General features: G+C 35.0%; 1 protein-coding gene across 1 annotated transcript in view; it reads left to right on the top strand.

The window, feature by feature from the left end:
• The window catches only part of EYS (eyes shut homolog), a 1,324,234-nt gene that overhangs the window by 65,436 nt on the left and 1,234,953 nt on the right, over nucleotides 1–23,845 (top strand). Inside the window, 2 exon segments of the mRNA XM_047769134.1 lie at nucleotides 928–1,055; nucleotides 16,024–16,138. Of these exon segments, the coding sequence (XP_047625090.1) occupies nucleotides 928–1,055; nucleotides 16,024–16,138 (243 nt within the window).

Genomic DNA, 23,845 nt, shown 5'->3' with positions numbered 1-23,845 from the left:
AGGAACATCAGAAAATCTACATAACTTGATCATTTTCACTTTTTTTCCCATTTTAAAATCTCATTTTCAAAAATACTCTTCAATTTCATTTTTTGTTATTCTGATAGACTTTTCCCTTATGAACAATGCTATTTTGCAAACTTTCCACTTGTACTTAAAAAACACTTCCTTTATATTTGATTGTTTATATAATTAACTTTTTAATTATATATATATATATGTTTTGGAGTCTTTTTAAGGTCACACCCATGACATATGGAGGTTCCCAGGTTAGGGGTTGAATCAGAGCTGTAGCCACTGGCCTACATCACACCTCACAACAACACTGGATCCTCAACCCACTGAGTGAGGCCAGGGATTGAACCCATGTCCTCATGGATACTAGTCAGATTCATTTCTGCTGAGCCATGATGGGAAATCCCTAATTTAATACTTAAATAAGCAAGACTAGGAAATAATTTAATAGTTCCCACAAATGATTATCTTACATACTTGTCCAGTGTCTGATGCTAGCTCTCAACCATATCCTCAGCTGGAACTCACAGCCAGAACCCTAAAGACAACTTCTCTATGGGGCATGGGCTTCCTCACAGCCTGTTGGCTGTGTCCCAAACATCCCCAGATATCTAGATACTGCATGGCTTTATAAACATAACCTTGAAAGTCACACAGCGTCCTTTCTCCAGAGTCAAAAGCTTGCTTGCATTCAAGGGGTCCCAACTCTCAACTAGTGGAGTGCTGAAATAAGGCAGTAGGAAGAGTGTGTGACATGGGAAATGACACTGGGACATTTTCGAAAACAGAGGTTTCTTCACTGTTGCACTGAGAACTTGTACTACACACTTACAAAAATATTTCCATTTTCCCCATGTGAGAATCTTGAGATACATACAATTTTTGTAACAAATTCTCTTTAATCTTTTCTAGGATATCATGTGCATGTGTTTACCTATATTTACAGACAAGCTTTGTAAGCATCTTCAAACACCACATGAGGCATTTCCTTGCAAGACTAAGGCCACAGATATGAAGTATGAGGAAAATTATCACTGCAGGTATAATTAACTACTTTTCTATTTTTAAACAATAATATATGAATTTTAAAGCCTGTAAACAAAAATAAAACAATGTTGTTTTAAGCTTAAAATTTGAAATGGCTTATAATATTTTATGTCCAGTTAAAGTAGAAATATCTGAATGTGAGGGTTCGAATTGTGGCACAGTGGCAATGAATCCGACTAGGAACAATGAGGTTGCGGGTTCGATCCCTGGCCTCTCTAAGTGGGTTAAGGATCTAGCATTGCCATGAGCTATGGTGTAGCTTGCAGATGTGGCTCAGATTTTGCATTACTGTGGCTGTGGCATAGGCTAGCAGTTGTAGCTCCAATTCGACCCCTAGCCTTGTGCATGTGGTTCCATGTGCATGTGCCTCAGGTACGGCCCTAAAAAGCAAAAATAAAATCTGAATGTGTTTTTTATGGGATGATTAATTGTTGTGGTATTGGTTTTAAATAAGTACTTGAGAAATTCTCAATCATAATTTGGTCATACAGTTATAAAGTATATGGTTTGCCTTATAATGGAGATTTTTAGGATAACAATAATATTTGAAGGTCTAGAAAGAAGAGATAATGTAAGTACCACAGTGTCACTTCTAATGTACAAATACATTATTATTATATTATATTTGAAAGTATAAATTAACTATCTCTCTGGTTCACAGACCTCAGCTGATAGTTTTCCTTTAGGATCTTTAGGCAAACTTTTGGGAAACAGTGCTTTCTTTACTTAAGTAAAAACTTGCTAAATATTACCCATTTATAAATGACAGAAGTGACCTAGTTATCTGGGCCTAAAATTTTAGACCATTTTAAATAGTTTTATAGATATGTTTTCACACCATTGATAAGTACAATTTGTACTCTTCACACTTGCTCAACTTTTATCTGGCTGCTTAAAGTAAGTTCTGTTGGGCATTACTGAAGGGCATAAACAACCTCAAAAAATTTAGAATATTCATAAAAGCAGAAAATTAAAAGCTTTGGTATAGGAGAGACTTAAAACACACTGAAAAAAAACTTTCATGCACATCTCAGAGTCATGCATAGTACAGATACAGTTGATAGCATTTTTATCAATTTCAAAGGAGTCTAAATCCAAGATTAAAAGTTGACATTTTCAAAAAAGATTGAAGAGAAAATACATCATTATATCAAGATCTTAGAATATCCAACACATCCAGTCAAATTTGTGTATGCATTCAATCTTATATTAACTTACCAAAAAATCCAAATATTATCCTTATAAAAATATTGGCTTTTAATTTATAATTTTTACTTATTAATCTGATAGTGTTAATTATGAATCTACTTTAGAAAAGTAGTCAACTTTTGAAAATATGGATAGTAGTATATAAACAGAGGTAAATATACGTTATGTGCATTTATTTTTTATCATGTAAGGTGCTTTTATTGGCTCTGGTTATTACCATTAGTCTGGCTATCTAGAAGGTTTTGTTTTAACATTAACCATAGGGTTTTTTTTTTAATTTTATTGTCAAAGGGAAAACTAGATAATTAAAAGCATTGCTGTCTTCCCTCAATTTATTATTACATTATTAATTAGCAGACTGAATGTTTAAATGATGGAATTTGATCTTGAATCATTCGTAAATCACGTTTTTATATGAGATAAGTGTTATAGAAATTCAGGTTAGGTTTTCCTACCATGGGTGAACTATGTCAAATAAGTAGTTGTAACAACTCTGAAACAAACTTACTCATGAAATTAATATGAGCCATTAAATATGTTCTAATTTTGAGATTACCCATGTACTTTAAGAATTTTCATTGAGCACAATATACATTGTGCTAGTCTTGAACCTACTTAATTAAAAATATCATTGCCTCCTTTGCTTAAATTAGTTTACTGAAGAGTAGAGGGTGAAATATAAAGAAAGTGACAGGAGAGAAAAAAAATGCTTCAACAGACTAGAAATAACACATTCTCATTTAAATGATGAGTGAAAACCAAAGCCTCAGAAATCAATAAAAATGTGGTGAAAATTTGGAACACAAAACAAGATTTTCAGCTCCCAGATTCTCACAGCCCCCAAAATCACCAACTGATAATTTAAAAATTTGCTAACTCTGACTTGGATGAAGCAGTAATGATATCAGCAAGATAAATAAATAAAGCATGAAGTTGAAGCAATGACAAAAATGTAGTCTTAAAGACTATTTTTCTTTTCTTAAAGGAGATTAAGAGAATTACTGAAAATAACAAGAAAAATAAAAGCCTTTTGACTTAAATGCCTTTAGCTAAAAATTTATCCGTGCATTATTATCTTAGAAGGTATGTGTTTTGGGAACAGTGATTCTCATAGGAACTGTACCAGAATTTAGTTGCATTAGAATCCCCCGAAGGCCTGTTTAAAACACAACTGGTTGCCCTCTCCCCCTAGAGTTTCCAATTCAGTAGGTCTTAGGTGGGGACTGCAATGTGTATTTATACCAAAATCTCCAGAGATGCTGAGCTGAGCTCAAACAGCTTCCATGTAGAAAATCCTCCTGCATATTTCCCCAAAATATATCCACACACCTCAACCCTTTTCTATCCTGAATCTGGGGAGAAAATACATGGAGTCGGTGAAGGAATAAAATGAAGAGACAAGAGAGAAAGGTGATGATGATATATGTTTATTTACATGAACATATAGACTGGGTCTAAATCCCTGTGATTAAATGAGAGAGGAAACGAAACTGCCACCTTGAGAAAGAGAGTAAAGTACAAATCATTAAGAATTTATTTGGCATGTAGTGACCACAAACAACACAGTAATAGAAAGGAGTTACTTTTTACCTATACCAATAAAATAGGATTAGGTGGGGCATAAGTGGAATCTGGTGGAAAAGGAAAAGGGATAATTGATGTCTTGGAGTCATTGGACTAATGGATCACAACTTCGATGAGGCTCTGAAGTTATTGCGGAATGTTTTGGTTTGAAAGTGCTAATAATTTGAAAATAAGGTGGAATTTATGAACTACAGTTATGCAGATAATGAAAAAATAAGAATACCTGAAGAATTTCTCTTAATGTGAAAAAAAAATACTCTTTTACAGCAATAGAAAAAGAAGAAACCAGGACCCCAGTTAGGAAGCCACTATGTAATATCACCTAGAAATGGTGGTGAGTGACATTGCCACCATGAAGATATGTGATGCTAGTAAATAAAGACCAGATTTGGAACATATTTCCTTTTTTCTTTTTTATTTATTTTTATTAGAGTATATTTGAATTACAATATTGTATTAGTTTCAGGTGTACAGCAAAGTGAGTTGGTCATACACATAAATATATCCATTCTTTTTCCCATATAGGCTATTACAAACTGAGTAGATTTTCCTGTGCTATACAGTAGATTCTGGTCAGGAATATATTTCTTTTTTTTTTTTTGCTATGTCTTTGGGCCACTTCCGCGGCATATGGAGGTTCCCAGGCTAGGGGTCTAATCGGAGCTGTAGCCACCTGGCCTACGCCAGAGCCACAGCAACGCAGGATCCGAGCCGCGTCTGCAACCTACACCACAGCTCACGGCAACGCCAGATCGTCAACCCACTGAGCAAGGGCAGGGACCGAACCTGCAACCTCATGGTTCCTAGTCGGATTCGTTAACCACTGCGCCACGACGGGAACTCCAGGAATATATTTCTATAGAAGGTTTAATGTTTTGCTGAAGGCCTGGATGCGAGTCAGGAGCTAAAAAGAAGCCAAGGGTTTTTGCTCATGAAAGGTTGGAATATAATTTCCTAAAATCAGAAAATATGTAGAAAGAGAAGCATGGTTGAAGGATGGAAATCAAGAAGTCAGTTTGAACATGTTAGCTGGGATACTTAATACAGCCAAGTAGCCATAGTGAAGTAGGCAGCCATTCAGGTGTGTTGGTTTCCTTTCTAAAGGAGACATCCAGGCTGAATATACACATTTGAAAGCCAGCAACACAGACATAGTGTTTAAAACCAGGAAACTGAATGACATTACCTGGAGTGAGCCTAGATAGGGATGTGAGACATTTGCACATTGAGATCTCGGGCACTCATATATTTTGAGGAATTAAAGGATAGGGATGTAAGACTGAAAAGTAGGAGTGAGTGAGTTGAGGTCAGAAAATCTTCACAGAAACTATGAAGTGTTTTAAGAATATCAAGACAATTCTTGACTATCTCAAAATATGTGGCTAGATATATTAAGAGGAAAATGAGAGATGATTTTTGCAACTAGCAATTGGAAATGACATTTCCATGAAAACAGCAGTTTGATAGAATAGTCGGGAAAACATTAATTAGACCAAGTTCACAAGTGAATGGAAGGAAAAAAAATGGTCTTTTCCTTTAAAATTTAGTAGAAATATAGAGCAATGGATTAGTAGTTACAGCAAGTTTAAAATAGGTCATTTTCAAAAAAATAGGAGAAATAAGGTGGGATATAGTACACAAGAAAGGGAGTTAGATGGGATAAAGGACATTATATCCATTTTAATAGGAGGAAAAGCAGAATATTTTTATGGATTTAGGTGCTTTGAATATGTTGAATCATTTGGAAATTATCTTCCGATTGTTCTATTTGTTAAGCAAAATAAGAATTAAGATGATATGAAAAGCTGTAAAATAGATGAGATTGAGGGAAATACAGTATTATCGATGAGCAGCAATAAAGACCTCCTTGAAATCAGTGAACATGAATTTAAAGTGAGTTTGGTATACAGTAAAATGTATTATCCTCAAACCATGCGTAGTCACTCGTATGCTCACCTGAAATACCTTGGGTATTGGCTTAAACTAAAGACACATCTTGGGAGTTCCTGTTGTGGCTCAGTGGTTAACAAACTCAACTAGGAACCATGAGATTGCGGGTTCAATCCCTGGCCTTGCTCAGTGGGTTAAGGATCCAGCATTGCCATGAGCTGTGGTGTAGGTTGCAGACGTGGCTCAGATACTGTTTTGCTGTGGCATTGGCGTAAGAGGGCAGCTGCAGTGCCGATTCAACCCCTAGCCTGGGAAACTCCATGTGCCACGGGAGCGGCCCTAGAAAAAGCAAAAAAAAAAAAAAAAGACAAATAAATAAATAAAGACTTGAATATTTAAAAATAAAATAAAATAAAATGAAATAAAAAAGACAGATCTTGACCAGGCTACAATAATGAAGGGATAGGGGCAAATGATTAGTGGTGTATACAAGAAGTGAATATAGAAATGGACAGTGCAATCTAATTCAGGTTAGTAAGGAAGTGAGTATATATATGAAGGGATAAAAGGAATTGGATTATGAGGTTGGAGAATTGTCTTCAAAGCACTAGAAGGAGTAAACTTAAAAGGAGAAAGAAGCTGTCAGTGGAACCTGAAATACTTGAAATTAAGATTAAGATTATGGAGGGAATATAATTAGGTATGATGGTATGTTAATATTCAGAATACTGCAGTGGAAATAGGTGGGAAAATTAGCATGAAGCCTGAGAGCTTTGAGTTAACAAGTTCTATTCTTCCGAGAAGATAACTGGGCAGATATTGAAATAACTAAGGAAGACTGGGGTTATATCAGAGAAAACTATGATGAGCCAGGGGGCAGACTGAAGAACTAGAATGAGAAGGAATGCCCAGGAGGGTTTGCTGTGGATTCCACAGAAAGAGATATAGGCAGCACCATCTTCAAATGACTGGAATGTTTAAAGAAGAGGATGAGACACTGATCTGAAAGCCGAATGGTGAAAAGGAGGATATCTCCTAATCTTCAGACCCTGATGTGAGTGGGAGGGACAGAGACAAGTCACCACCTAAGAGATTATCGTTAAAAAAAAAAAGTCTATGAGTCTATTTTTATTTTGTACATGTTATTTGTATCATTTTGATGCCATGTATCATTGATATCATATGATATTTGTTTTTTACTGTCTGATTTACTTCACTTAGTATGATAATCTTTAGATCCATCCATGTTGCTGCAAATGGCCTTATTTCATTTTTTTTATGCCTGAGTAATATACCATATCATTTTTATCCATTCACCTGTCAATGGATATTTAGGTTGGCTATTGTAAGTAGTGCTGCAATAAACATTGTTTTTTTTTTTTTCCAAATAGAGTATTTTTTTTTCTTTTCTAGATATGTGGCCAGGAGTAGGATTGCTGAATTATATAGGAGTTCTATTTTTAATTTTTTTTAGATGAATCTCTATACTGCTCTACATTGTGGTTGCACCAGTTTACATTTCCACCAACAGTGTAGGAGCTACCAAAAGTGAAAGTGGGAAAGGAAAAATTAATTAGGAGTTTGGGGTTAACAGATACACACACTATATATAAAATAGGTAAACAGGAGCTCCCGTTGTGACGCAGTGGTTAACGAATCTGACTAGGAACCATGAGGTTGCGGGTTCGGTCCCTGCCCTTGCTCAGTGGGTTAAGGATCCGGCGTTGCCGTGAGCTGTGGTGTAGGTTGCAGACGCGGCTTGGATCCCGTGTTGCTGTGGCTGTGGCACAGGCGGGTGGCTACAGCTCCGATTAGACCCCTAGCCTGGGAACCTCCATATGCCGTGGGAGCGGCCCTAGAAAAGGCAAAAAGATAAAAACAAAACAAAAAATATAGCTAAACAACAGGATCTACTTTCCATATAGAGAACAATATTCAATACCTTATAATAACTTATAAAAGAATCTGAAAAGAATCTGAATCAGCTTGCTGTACACCTGAAATTAACACAATATTTTAAATCTACTATTCTTCTAATTAGAAAAAATTAAGGCTAAAAATAATACAAAATAACTTATTTAAGAAAAAGAAACAAACTCATAGATTTCAAAAGCAATCTCATTGCTACCATAGGTGAAACTCCTCGGGAGAAGCAAGAATTTGGAGTGTGGTAATAACATATACACACTACTATGTAAAATAGATGATAGGTGAGAAGCTACTGTATGGCACAAGAAAATCTAAATAGTTTGTAATAATCTATATACAGTACAGCATGGTGACCCCGTTACACATACATGTACACATTCTATTTTCGCACATTATCATGCTCCATCATAAGTGACTAGACATAGTTCCCAGTGCCACACAGCAGGATCTCATTGCTAATCCATTCCAAAGGCAACAGTCTGCATCTATTAACCCCAAGCTCCCAATCTACCCCACTCCCTCCCCCTCCCCCTTGGCAACCACAAGTCTATCCTCCAAGTCCAAGATTTTCTTTTCTGTGGAAAGTTTCCTCTGTGCCATATATTAGATTCCAGATGGAAGTGATATCATATGATTTGTTTTTCTCTCTCTGACTTACTTCACTCAGTATAAGAATCTCTAGTTCCATCCATGCTGCTGCAAGTGGCATTATTTGGTTCTTTTGTATATCTGAGTAGTATTCCATTGTGTATATATATACCACATCTTCCTAATCCAATCGTCTGTCAATGGACATTTGGGCTGTTTCCATGTCTTGGCTATTGTGAATAGCACTGCAATGAACGTGTAGGCGCATGTGGCTTTTTCAAGGAAAGTTTTGTCTGGATTTATGGCCAAGAGTAGGATTGCTGGGTCATATGGTAGTTCTATGTATAGATTTCTAAGTACCTCCATACTGATCTCCATAGTGGTTGTACCAGCTTACATTCTCACCAAGAGTGCAGGAGGGTTCCCTTTTCTCCACACCCCCTCCAGCATTTGTTATTTGTGGACTTCTTAATGATGGCCATTCTGACTGGGGTGAGGTGGTATCTCATGGTAGGTTTGATTTTCATTTCTCTAATAATCAGGGATGTTGAGCATTTTTTCATGTGCTTCTTGGCCATCTGTATGTCTTCCTTGGGGAACAGTCTATTCAGGTCTTTTACCCATTTTTGCATTGGATTGTTGGTTTTTTTTGCTGTTGAGTTGTATAAGTTGCTTGTATATTCTAGAGGTTAAGCCCTTGTCAGTTGCATCATTTGAAATGATTTTCTCCCATTCTGTAAGTTGTCTTTTTGGTTTCTTTTTGGTTTCCTTTGCTGTGCAAAAGCTTGTCAGTTTGATGAGGTCCATTTGGTCTTATTTCTGCTGCTTTGGGAGACTGACCTGAGAAAACATTCGTAAGGTTGATGTCAAAGAATGTTTTGCCTATGTTTTCTTCCAGGAGTTTGATGGTGTCTTGTCTTATATTTAAGTCTTTCAGCCATTTGGAGTTTATTTTTGTGCATGGTGTGAGGGTGTGTTCTAGTTTCATTGATTTGCATGCAGCTGTCCAGGTTTCCCAGTAATTCTTGCTGAATAGACTTTCTTTTTCCCATTTTATGTTCTTGCCTCCTTTGTCAAAGATTAATTGACCATAGTTGTCAGGGTTTATTTCTGCATTCTCTATTCTGTTTCATTGGTCTGTCTGTCTGTTTTGGTACCAGTACCACACTGTCTTAATGACTGTGGCTTTGTAACATTGCCTGAAGTCTGGGAGAGTTATGCCTCCTGCTTAGTTTTTGTTCCTCAGAATTGCTTTGTCAATTGTGGGTCTTTTTTGGTTCCATATAAATTTTTGGATAGTTTTTTCTAGTTGCGTGAAAAATGTCATGGGTAATTTAATAGGGATGGCATTGAATCTGTAGATCACTTTGGGTAGTACAGCCATTCTTACAGTATTAATTAGCAGGAGTTGTAATATTCATATCAGACAAAATAGACTTTAAAACAAAAGACATAAAGAAAGACCAAGAAGGACACTATTTAATATTTAAAGGACCATTCAAGAAGAGGACATTACAATCATCAATATATATGCCCCTAATATAGGAGCACCCAGATACCTACAGCAAATACTAACAGACATAAAAGGAGAAATTTATGGGAATACAATCATAGTAGGAGACTTTAACATCCCACTGACATCAATGGACAGATCCTCTAGATATAAAATCAATAAGGCAACCGAGATCCTAAAAGACACATAGGTAAGTTAGACTTAATCGACATTTTCAGGACATTACATCCAAGAAAATCAGAATATATATTCTTCTCAAGTGCACAGGGAACATTCTCAAGAATTGATCACATCCTGGGGCACAAAGCTAACCTCAACAAATTTAAGAATATAGAAATTATTTCAAGTACCTTCTCTGACTATAATGGCACAAAACTAGAAATCAACCACAGGAAAGGAAATGAGAAAAAAACTTATGACATGGATACTGAAAAACATGATACTGAAAAACCAATGTGTCAATGAGGAAATCAAGAAGGAAATTCAAAAATACCTCGAGACAAATGATAATGAAGACACATCCACTCAAAATCTATGTGATGCTGCAAAAGCAGTGCTCAGAGAGAAATTCATAACAATACAGGCCTTCCTCAAAAAAGAAGAAAAATCTCAAATTAACAACTTAACCTAGCACCTAAATGAATTAGAAAAAGAAGAACAAAGAAATCCTAAAGTCAGCAGAAGGAAAGAAATCATAAAGATCAAAGAGGAAATCAATAAAATAGAAATTGAAAAAATTGTAGAAGGAATCAATCAAACTGAGAGCTGGTTCTTTGAAAAGGTAAACAAAATTGACAAACCTCTGGCTAGAATCACCACAAGAGGAGAGAAAAAAAACAAACAAAATCAGAAATGAAAAATGAGAAGTCACAATAGATACTACATAAATACAAAAAACCATGAGAGAATACTATGAACAACTATATGCCAACAAATTTGACATCCTGGAAGAAATGGACAACTTTCAGACTTAACAGCCTGCCGAAGCTGAATCAAGAAGAGATAGATCAACTGAACAGACAATCACTAGAAATGAAATTGAATATGTCATAGAAACAATCCCTACAAATAAAAGTCCAGGACCAAATGGCTTCACAGGTGAATTCTACCAAACATACGAAGAGGAAATTGTACTGATCCTCATTAAACTTTTTCAAAAGGTTGAAAAAGAAGGAACCCTCTCAGACAGTCTATGACACCAGCATCACCCTAATTCCGAAACCAGACAAAGATAACACCAAAAAAGAAAACTATAGGCGAATATCATTGATGAATATAGACACAAAAATTCTCAACAAAATTTTAGCCATCCAAATCCAACAACATATCAAAAACCAGGTGGGATTCATCCCAGGTGTACAAGGATGGCTCTACATATGCAAATCAATCAAAGTCATACACCACATTAACAAAAGAAAGTCAAAAACCAAATGATCATCTCAATAGATGCAGAGGAAGCATTTGACAACGTCCAACATCCATTCATGATAAAAACTCTTATCAAAGTGGGTATAGAAGGAACATATCTTAACATAATTAAAGCCATTTATGACAAACCCACAGCAAATATAATACTCAATGGAGAAAAGCTGAAAGCCTTCCCACTAAAATCTGAAACAAGACAAGGATGTCCACCCTCACCACTGTTATTCAACATAGTACTGGAAGTCCTAGCCACAGGAATTAGACAAACAAAAGAAATAAAAGGCATCCAAATAGGAAGAGAAGAGATAAAACTGTCACTGTATGCAGACGACATGATACTATATATAGAAAACCCGAAGGACTCAACCCAAAAACTACTTGAACTGATCAAAAAATTCAGCAAAATAGCAGGATATAAGATTAACATTAAGAAATCAGTCACATTTTTTTTACCAACAATGACATATTAGAAAAGGAATACAAAAATACAATACCATTGAAAATTTCACCCCAAAAAATAAATACCTGGGAAAACACCAGACCAAGGAGGTAAAGCACTTATATGCTGAGAACTATAAAACATTAATCAAGGAAATTAAAGAAGATATAAGGAAATGGAAAGCTAATCCATGCTCCTGGGTTGGAAAAATTAATATTGTAAAAATGGCTATACTACCCAAAGCGATCTACAGATTCAACGCAATCCCTATCAAATTACTCATGATCTTTTAAATATTTTACTCTGGCCTTATTAATTGTAGTACTTTTCCCTTTATATGAAATGTAGTCAGTATAATTTTCCACTGTTTTCCTTTTTTTTCTTAACACTTTTATGTACATGTACATGTCCTAGAAAATATAACTTTTTGGAAAAAGTTACTCTGCATGGTATTTACATCTGTTGTAAAGTCAAAAGCAAGGTGTTAGTCTAACACAGTTTATATTTCATTAAGTTTGCAATAAGAAAGAGTAGAAAAGTAAATAAAATAAAAATAATGTAATTTTTAAAATTGCCAACATTTAGCTATGGAAGTTATTAGACTCTGATATTTATACAGACTAGTTCTTATAAATTGTATCTCTGCTGTCGTCCATCTTTTACATTATTCTGACACATTTTAAGGGTTGTCTGTCTTCTCTTCCCTCCTACTTAATGCTATATATTCTCAAATATTAATTGTGAACTAACTTTTGATGTTTTGTGGGGTAGTAAGTGATAATCTGACTTTATTGTTTGTATTGAATATATGTTATTTAATCTACTTTTATTTCAGAACATTTCTTCCTTAATTTATTTGGCTCTATATGAATTTTTGTTAGCCACTAAATCATCTTCCTTTTTTATAAATTTTCTCATCATATTATCTTCTGCATCGTATCTTATTAAAATCATTTCTGTTTAAGTCATGGGGACAAATATCAATGCTATTTGAAATTTATCTTTCTCCAGGAGTGTTTAACTCATAAATATTTATTTTATTGTTATAAAGTAAAATAATTTTTACTTTTGTAACAGAATTTCTCAAAGCGTTCATGGTGTTCTAGAATTTGCTTTTGTTTTTTATTTGTTTTTGTTTTTTGCTGGTTTAAATTCCTCACTGGGAAGACTACTATTTAAGCCTTCTCTTTCCCTGACTTCAGGCTGATTTGAGAGGATGTCATATTCCCTGTGAATGAAATTCAAGAATTTCAAGCCATGGGTGGGAGTGGGGACATATGTTGGGACATATCTTCTGCACTTGGATTAAACCTCTTTGAGCCAGATGTCCCAGATGCTATTCTGGGGTTTCCTTCTCAGTTTGTAGTAAAAGTGCTAATGCTTTGGACCAATTTTTCATGGTCAATAAGCCATGCTTTGTTTAGAAAACTTTGTCAGAGTTTCTGTTGCCTAATCTTCATCCAGCAGTCTATTGATCCGTAATGACTGAATATTACTTCTTTATTTAATTCATAGCCCTGACCCTTTTCTTTGAAAACTATACTCCAAAATAATAAAAATACAAGTACAGTTTATGTAGCTTTGACCAATTTAATTCATTTCCACTCAAATGGAAATGAAGACATAGTAGCCACAACTCATCACAATTTTAGGATAGTCTACTGCTTCCTTCTTTCTGCCATCCACATCCCTAGTAGGAAAGGGTGGCAATAATACCTTTCATAACAAAGTGGCATTTGGGATGATTTCTGGATCTCTGTTTAGGCTCTCATAATAAGAAAAGTAAGGTAAGAATAATTTTAACAGGTTTCATCAACGAAGTAGCAGAGTACAATACCTTTAAAATTCAACCATGCTTAATTTTAATAACTCTAAACAGAGTGATATGACCAAAGCAGTAACTTGAGTACGTTTCTCAGATAAATTATTTGTATAATTATGATAATAAAAAATATCTCACAGGATTTATGAAATCGAATGAGAAATAATAAAATTTGTAAAAGTAATTAACCTAGCGGCTGGCGCATTGCAGGTGCTGCAAAAACACATTTATTCCAGATATAAATGAAGGAATGACTCAATTCTTTAAGGTGAGGATGCAAAGTTGTGTCTCAAAAAGCAGGAAAGGTGAATTAGTTAAGTATTTTACCTATGCTATTTTGTTTGGATTGTGTCAAGGTGGCCTTTGATTCTTTCTTTCATAAAATCATCCATTGTTCTTAGAATAAATTTAAAATAATGAATATATAGTACTATTACTTTTCTTACTAAGTCATATTGTAACAACTTAGTCTTAAGAAGTATGATTTTGGGTTAAGGGTCTGGCATTGTTACTACTGTGGTGAGGGTTCAATGTCTGGCTTGAGAACTTCCACGTGTCACAGGGGTGGCAAAAAAAAAAAAAAGTATGGTTTTTGGTTTTATTTCTCTAATGTTTGCTTTGGAGAGACACATTGTCCTTTGATTTGGTAACCCCATTCATAGAAGTTTGCCAAATGTGATTTAATAAATAGGAATATTTCTCATGAACTAATGAGAGTGAGAACAAAGAATGCCTCAACACCAAGGAGTTTTCTTTAGCTAATTGCAGCTAATAAACTACACTAGACTGGAATCCAGGTTTATTTCTTACCTGTCTCAATCTTTAGATAATGATGCTATGGGCTAGGAAACCTGAGGACCTCACCAGGGCCTATAACACCTGTGGTAACACCACAGACATTTCCCCAACCAGAGCAAAAGTTGTGGCTGAACTGGCCCTTGTGGTTCTTACTATGATAGTGAAAGTCACCTTAGCAACAACCATCACCGAAACTTAGAAAAAAACCGGGCATGATAGGACTCACAGGTCCTGGAGGCTCAACAACACCCCCCATCCCCTGGGCGGGGGTAGGGGAGGCTCTGTGCCAAAGTGGCAGGAAGAAGGAAAGAGTGAGAGAGAGAAAGAGAGGCTGGCCTGGGGTTTTGCCTTTATTGGGGTTGAGGGTGGGGCCTAGGGTTTCTGAGGTTTCACTCATTATTGGTGAATTTAAAACATAACAGTTGGAATTAGGGCAAGCCGAAGTGGGAAAGCGGGGTCTCTCAAGAGGTCAGTTATCTGGGTCTGGGTCTGTCTAAAACGGGCACAGGGAGGGGAAGGCCTGGCTTCTTTTTTAGCCCTCTAGTGAGTAGGTGTCCAACAGCTGGCAATATGCTTATTGGAGATAGATGTCTGAAAGGACGCCATTGTAATCAAAAGCTGTATGCCGGGCACTTAGATTCCACTCAAAAATGCTTACTATCAGAATCTTACACTATAATAATCGCTTTGCAAAAAATGTAAATATGGGGAGTTCCCTTCATAGCTCATGGTTAACGAACCCGACTAGGATCCATGAGGATGCGGGTTCTATCCCTGGCCTCACTCAGTGGGTTAAGGATCCACCCTTGCAGTGAGCTGCAGTATAGGTCACAAACATGCCTCAGATCTCACACTGCTGTGGCTGTGGTGTAGGCCGGCAGCTGTAGCTTCGATTCCACCCTTATCCTGGGAACTTCCATATGCCATGGATGCGGCCATAAAAGAAACAAACAAAAAATTTACAGCAATTCTTAGCTGTAAATATGACAACTAAGAAAGAAACAATCGGAGTTCCCATAGTGGCGCAGTGGTTAACGAATCCGACTAGGAACCATGAGGTTGAGGGTTCGGTCCCTGCCCTTGCTCAGTGGGTTGACGATCCGGCGTTACCGTGAGCTGTGGTGTAGGTCGCAGACGCGGCTCGGATCCCGCGTTGCTGTGGCTCTGGCGTAGGCTGGTGGCTACGGCTCCGATTCGACCTCTAGCCTGGGAACCTCCATATGCCAAGGGAGCGGCTCAAGAAATAGCAAAAAAAAAAAAAAAAGAAACAATCAAAACCCTATAATTAGCTCAGCTCTGACCATGCATTGTCCATTGTAACTCTTTACATTATGTTTAAAAACATGTATGTCATTACTAACTCAGGATTAATTACTACTAAACATGAAAAAGTGCATTTTGTCGTTTTTTTCACATTTTATTAATAGTTTCATTTATTTTAATGGTTTTCAAAAACCTGTATTTTATTGTTAAATATCCATTTAGATAAAAGTTGATGTAACTTTTAAATTGTCAAAAGATAACATTAAGAACTTTCAATAAAAATGTAGCTTAAACAAATTCCCTCTAAATAGATAACTATTTTCTCCTTTGCTAAGAACAAAAGTATTGACATTGATAAAAATCAATGATTAAAAACATCGTGTTATAATAAATGCTGTATGTAATTTAAATAAAACATTATTATTTGGGGGAGACTCTTAATTGACTTCTGTGAAAATATATAAATTGCAACATTTATTACTCACAATGATGTATTTACAGTTTCATGCCAGGATTTACTGGAAAAAACTGTGAGAAAGTAATTGACCACTGCAGACTGCTCACCATCAACTGTCTGAATGAAGGATGGTGTTTCAATATAATTGGAAGATTCAGAGTAAGTAATTTAATACATGGCAAAGTAATTTAGCACTTCAAAATACAACAGCTTCTGGCAGTCTCTACTTCAAATGCTTTTATTAATATAAGCCAGAGAAGCATCTCCTTTTCTGTATATTTAAACATAAGTTATATAAAGTTTAGTAATAGAGCTTTTTAACTTTTAAGAAATAAGTTATGTTGGGAGGACATTAAGTGTTCTAGGTAGTGTTTTTATTATAAAATAAGCATATAACTAATTGAGTACTGGTGAAATGTCTCTGTATATGTAAATCCACAGTTACTAATGCTTCAAGCTCTTGTACTAGACAGGGAATAAAATTAATCTGGTAGTTATTAGCCAGGGCACAAAACACATTCTTTTTGTAGGGGACTAGTTTTTGAAATGACTTTAAAAATTCAGTGTGTACTGCACAAGGGAAGCCATATCCTATAATTCAACAATTCCATTTTTAGTTAGGTCTATTGGAGAAATTAGCAAATTTGTACTGAAAGAGAGGTAAACAAGAATTGTCACTCCAAATCTGAATCAAACTAAAGTCAATGGATTGGAGAATGGATCAATTTGTCATGGCATAGTTGTATCAGTGATTAGTGAAGAATAGCTATATTCACTAATACTTATAAATATCAAAGTATAAGGTTAAATTTTAAAATCTGTATTGCAAATTATATATGTACAGTGTGATAATGATCACAGTGCTCTGACAGAAATCTTTCTCCCAGAATGTTCAGACATCAGAAAAGACTGTGAATCAGGAAGCCAGACTTTCCCAGGTAGCAGGAAGGGCAGGGGGGTGTGAATCAGACGGCATCAGGTGATGTAGCTTCTGATATCATCCAGCCCCATAATGATTCAGGACTTTATAGTGCTTATTTATATTTAGAGTCATTTTTTAAAGTTTTATTGAAGTATAGTTGATTTACAATGTTGTGATAATTTCTGCTCAACAATAAAGAGATCCAGTTATACATGTCCACATGTCCACTCTCTTTCAGATTCTTTTCCCACATAGATTATCACAGAATACTGGCTAGAGTTCCCTATGCTATACAGCATGTTCCCATTGGCCAATCATTCCACATACATCAGTGTGCATAAGCCAATCTCAAACCCTTAGTTCATCCCTCCTCCCACCTGTCACCTTTGGTAACCATTAATTTGTTGGTATAGTGTTTTCATAAATATAAAATTCCCTGAAATATTTGAATTGCTTTTATGGAAAGGTGAGGTGTCTGAGGTCTGTGGGCTGTGTGGCCCAGGGAAAAATTAATATGCACGGGGATAGAGAGGCAAGAAGCCATAGAGAAACATGAAGAAGGAAGAGTGGGGATTCAGAGAGATCCTCTGAGTGAATCCTGGATCTAAGGAAAGACCAAGGTTGATCAGATTGACAGCCAGTGGGATCTGAATATTTGTATTATATAGATGTATGTATAGCCTAAAAGGAAATAAACCAACAATTTGACAGTGCTTTACTCCAATTAATGAGACTAGACTAAAATTATAATCAGGAATATATTGTTTGAATATTCATTTAATTGAAGTAATGTGAAGAGTAAAGCTGACACCATGCTAACTTTAAGATCAGGAAGTTTACATGCAACAGGCTGGAAAATACTAGGAAAAAAAAACCCTGTAGGTCGGAATCTTATTAATTCTAAGTCATGCTCACCATCATGAGTTAAACTCCTCTATTTTCAATTCATTTTCTTTATAATTAAAGTGGCATAAAGATGGTGAACTTTCTCATTGAATTGTGATGAGGAATTTCTAATCAAGCACTTTCACAATGTCAACTGCATTCTTAATATTAATAATATAAATGCCCTCATGATAAAACATTTGTTACTTCCCAATCAAGAGAGTCAAATTTCTACTAATCACTACGTATGGATAAAGCAATGATGAAATTAGGAGCTCTTGACAAAAATAAAATCTTATTGTAAGTTTCATATTTATAAAAATGAATAAATGATAGCCACTAAATTAAAATATGACTGATCTTATGCACATTATAAAGTAAAAATATAGTTGCTACACAATTAAATACTATTTATATTGCCTTGTAGCAATGATTTAGGAGCTCTTTTCCTTAGAAATTCCTTTCAGTGATTTACTAATTAATTTAATTTTATTTTTAATAGACAACACACATAGTTAGAACCACAATTTCTGGTTGTGTCTATCCAAATACGTTATAGCTTCCAGATGTTATGACAAAACTGTTGGCTGCTGCTTGTTTTACCATTAAAGAAAATGCCCCAGATCTTTGTCCACATTCCTTTGTTTCTCCTATTTTGTAGCTAGTTCAAGAATGCAAGTAAAAGGATGCAGTTTTTGTTTTATCTCATCTTATTGTAAGCCCTTATAAGATTTCATTTGTGAACCAACAAAAACAAATTTAAAGCTCATGCAGTTTAACTTTCCCATCTGTTTTACTTCTCTCCTCTATTTCCATCCTCTAGTTAAATCTTTTTTTAACAATTATTTTCAATAAGCGTAATTTATGCAAACTCACACTGAAAGAAGTGAAGCTCAAATTAGAATTCCATATGAATACCAGTTGCATTTGCGGTAGAATTTAGAATTTTAAAATTTAGTTTCAACAACAGAAAGTCTAAACAGAATCTGAGTCCCTCTCTCTCTCTCTCTCTCTCCCTCTCTCTCTCTCTCTCTCTCATACACAGACACACACAGACACACACACACACACACACACACACACACACAGACACACAAAGAATTTGAAGGCTCACATAGTTAGACTTTCCAGCACTAGGCAAGGTAAGTATTTAACCAGAGGCTTATGTATTTCATTTTTTCTAACTCACTCTAAAACATAGTACTCTATAAAATTAAATAATAATACCCCCCCCCCGCCGAGTTCCCATTGTGTCACAGTGGAAACAAACCTGACTATTACCTATAAGGTGGGTTTGATCCCTGGCCTCACTTAGTGGGTTAAGGATCTGGTGTTGTCGCAAACTGTGGTGTATTTCGCAGCCATGGCTCTGATCTGCTGTTGCTGTGGCTATGGCATAGGCGGGTAGCTTTAGTTCCAATCTGATCCCTAGCCCAGGAACTTCCATGTGCTGCAGATGCAGCCCTAAAAAAGAGAGAGAAGAAAGAAAGAAAGAAAGAAAGAAAGAAAGAGAGAAAGAGAGAAAGAGAGAAAGAGAGAGAGAAAGAGAGGAAGAGAGAAAGAGGAGCTTGAGAAGAGAGAAAGAGAGAAAGAGAGAGAGAAAGCGGATAAGAGAGAGAAGAGAGAGAGAGAGAAGGAGTAGAGAAGAGAGAAAGAGATGAAAGAGAAGGAGAGGAAGAGACGATGAGAGAAGAGAAGGAAGAGAGAAGGAAGGAAGGAAGGAAGGAAGGAAGGAAGGAAGGAAGGAAGGAAGAAAAAGTAAGAAAGAGAGAAAGAGAAAAATGAAAGGAAAACTGTTGTACAGCACAGAGAACTCTACTCAATATTCTGTGCAATTGTATGGGAGAAGAATTTGTAAAAGAATAGATGTGTGTATATATATAACTGAATCAGTTTGTTGTACAGCAGGAAATCATCACATTATAAACCAATATACTTCAATAAAAATTAAAAAATGAAATTAAAAAAATAAAATTTTATTTTCCTTAAAAAAATCTCTGCTTCTCAATCCTTCCTTCTTAAACACTCAGATAAGATTTGTTCAAATGTTTTTTCTCATTTATATTATCAGATATTGAGATGAAAAGTTTGGAGGAGTGGTGTGAGCATGAACTAGTGTCAGAGAAAGAATTCTCTCTGCTTTTAAGAAAAAGAGGAGGCAGGAGAAGGATTCCAAATCTACTAAACATAATCTAAATTAAAGAGTTACTGAATTGCTTAAAGTAGCTTTAGAAATGCCATTTGATCAAGATCTACTTCGGTAATCTGCTGATCCATGCCTTATGCCTCAGAGATAGTTTCTCCTCTGCTCTCTCTTTCTTAAATTTCTTGTTGGCTTCTGAGTCTCCTTCGTTAATTTTGGAATTTATTCTACTCTTGTTCAGATTCTTGCTGGGTAAGTTGGCTCCTACCTAAAACAGTGTTACAAAGAATAGCATTCTTACACTAGCTTTGAGCTTTTAAGTCTTTTTCATTGAGCTTTTACTTCTTTACTTATTCTTCAGTATATTTAAATCATTTGAATCACTGTCATTTTTAAATAAGCAAACAAAAAAGATATGTTTTGACTTGGAAGAAATATTTCAAAGAATACGAGAGTAAATCTTTCCTAAGTTCCATGTTTAATCAATTTTCCAATGGCTTTATTGCCTAAGATTATTAGTCACAAAAAGGGATAGAAACTTCTTTGATGGTCAAACTCACATAATATTATCTGAGTCCTACTGACTCTGCCTTCCTAGGAAGCAAGCAATAATAAAGCAGCAGAGATCCCTAAATTAGAAGGAGTACTAGATATTAAAGTTCCCCTCAGCTTCTATTATTTGTCAACAACTTTGTGTAAGGGAAATTTTCAGGAGTCTTAATAGCAGTTTTAGGACAGAAACAGAAGTACTCAGGAATTCAGGTTTATGTCATTGTCACTTTTACATGCAGGTATAAATTAATTGTACAATGCGTACTACTTTGTGATCCCACATGATTTCTATTGATTAATTATAATAACTACTACTAGCTTTATAGGAGGAAGAAATTTAAGGTGGATTAAGTGTTGAATATTTTCAAAAACTTCTCTTGCACTTTTAAAATTTGACTTGGTTTTATTTCATACCATTATTCATTTGTAATAGCCAGAATGGAGGGAGTTATAAGCATATATCTTATCATTTATCTTGCTTATTTACAGCAGAATTTTTATGTCAAGTGATAAATTAAAACAGCTTTATAAACAGCAACTTAATTCATCTAAATTTAACTGCAGTTTCTGTGAATAGTTGAAATTCTCATATTTAAAAGATACAAACATAAACACTTTAAAGGCCTCATAGAAACAAAAGTTGTCAATATGTCTTCATTAGTAATGAAACAGAAAATATAACAGAAAAAAAAATCACACTGAAAGTGTTTACAAAAATCACCTCAAAAATTAAGGAGAAATCACTGGTGAAACTATTTTTAAGTGTGGTATTTACATAATCTCATTCCTATTCTATTTTGGATGTTTAAGATGATGACTTTCTTCCCAAAATGCTCATGACAGAAGTTAGAGCCATAATATCTGTAAGCAGGTGTATTAAAAGTAGATATTAATAAACTGAGGGCATATAGCTTTCATGAACAGTTTCAGGGGATCCAGAATATGGTTGACTGAATAATGGCACCACAAATGTGCCCATGTCCTGATCCCAAGAAGCTATGAATGTCATGTGGGAAAACAGACATTGAAGATGTGATCAAGACAAGGATTTTGATATGAGGGGAATATTATAGATCATTTGGATGGGACTGACTAATCACAAAGATCCTTATAAGGGGGTTTCAGGAGGAATCAAAACAGAGAATGTGATGTGATGGCAGCCTCAGAGACTGGAGTAATGTCCTTGGAAGAGGCAGGAAGTGTCCACAGCCTAAGGGAGATAGAGAACCACAGGATGATGAAAAAGGCACGGGATCAGTCTTAACCTCAGAATCCTCCTAAAACTTTGACTTGACCCCAATAGGATAGATTTCAGACACCTGACCTCCAACAATATAAAAGAATAAATATCTTAGACTTCTAAGAGATCAGCAGGGACAGGAAATATTAATTCACAAATATTTTAAGAAAAATATTTTAGTACAAAAATAAATTTGTGACCTGAAAATGATTAGAGACGCTCTCTAACTGAAAAAGTCGCTCAATGTTCAGGGTTCCTATGAATCTATTTTGAGGAGGGATTGTTTTTTCAGACTGGAGAGAGAGAAAAAAAGAGAAAGAGATTCACAGATACTTAAGCATATTTAAGTAGACTTAAATACTAAGCATATTTCCTACCTCCTTTCCCCACTTCATAATATTTTCTGACCTAAATCTGTGATTGGATCTGCCCAAGGGAGTGAGAATTGCCCATAGACAGCCATTATAGAAATGTTGTAGGTGGATGGACCTAGAAATAATCATACTAAGTAAAGTAAGCCAGACAGAGAAAGACAAATATCATACGATGTCACTTAATATGTGGAACCAAAAAAAAAAAAAAATACAAATGCACTGATGCACCAAACAGAAATAGACACACAGAAATAGGAAACAAGCTTATGGTTACCAAATGGGAATGTTGGGGAGGGATAAATTAGGTATTTGGAATTAGCATATACACACTACAGTATATAAAATAGATAATCAATAAGGACCTACTGTGTAGCACAGGGAACTATATTCAATATCTTGTAATAACTTATAATGAAAAACAATCTGAAAAAGAATAGATATGTAAATGTAAACATATGCACATATAACTGAATCACTTTGCTGTACACCAAAAGCTACCACAACATGCTAAATCAACTATACTTCAATAAAAATAAATAAGTGAATTAATAAATAAACTAAAAAAGGAAATGTAGGTACTGAAACAGTAGGGTGGGTGGCCTTTTTTTGTTATTGGTAGTTACCAATATATTTTGAATATTATTAACAAATCTGAGTCAGTTTCTGATTGTTCTTCCATCTATTATAAGAACCAAGAAAGGAATTTACTTCACAATTCTTTGTCAATAATCAAATTTCCACAGACAGGTAGTTACCTGAGTTCTAACTCTACTTTATCTTTCTAGCTGCCTTTTATAAAATTAGTATATTTTTTTGCAATCACTTTGTCTCAACTCACAAAAGTTTCCTCTGACAATATGCTGATGCCTGGAACTCTTAAAATCAAGTGCACAGTTTAATTACTTAATTGTACCCAAAAGGTGTGATATAACATAATTACATTTTCATGTGCAGAAAATTAAAATTACTCATTCCATTTTAATAGCGAATATATATGTCAAGAATCATAAAATAAAATTCAGTTTAAAAAAATTAGGTGCCTTACTTCTTACTCCACAGTGTTCTAATGGGCCAATCACTTATTTTTAATACTCATTTTCTGTCTCTTCAGTAATGTGTGAAGAGCTCAGTGATGTCATCCAAGGTGAATGGGCTGAAAGTAAAATGAACTATTTGACACAGAAGAACACACTGTCCTAGAATTTCCTCATTAAAGCTCCTGCTATAAAAAGTAAATACAGGAAAAATCTGAAGGAAATGCAAAGTTCCCTAGAATCACCCCCAAAGAAAAGTATAACAGGGTACATTTTAGGATTTTTAATGTGGTTCAATTTGGTCTCTTTTACAAGGGTCAAGAGTTAAAATATATCTTAAACTCACTTCTAGCAATGAAATAGACTATTTTAAGTTATGCCAAATTATGATATTTTAAAATTTTATTCATTTTGTATTTAAGTATTATCAATATAGCATATCCATATTTTTTTCTACTTAGTGGCTAATCAAATACATAGATTGATTTTTAAATATTTCTCATGTAATGAAATTTTCTAATCAATAGTCCAAACTTAAAAAAATTAATTCATAAATAATATCAATTATCCAAATTTCTAAGGCTAGAAAATTTTGAAAGACTGCCTCAATATGTTTACCACAATGTGAAACAAAATGAGTAAAGCCACTTAGCTGATTCTATTTTGAGCCAACGTCTAAGAAAAACATATGTTATTCCAATGGCAACTTATGAGAA

Source organism: Phacochoerus africanus, chromosome 2 (genome assembly GCF_016906955.1).
Source record: "Phacochoerus africanus isolate WHEZ1 chromosome 2, ROS_Pafr_v1, whole genome shotgun sequence".
Classification (NCBI taxonomy): Eukaryota; Metazoa; Chordata; class Mammalia; order Artiodactyla; family Suidae; genus Phacochoerus; species Phacochoerus africanus.
This window is presented reverse-complemented; position numbering and strand designations above follow the sequence as displayed.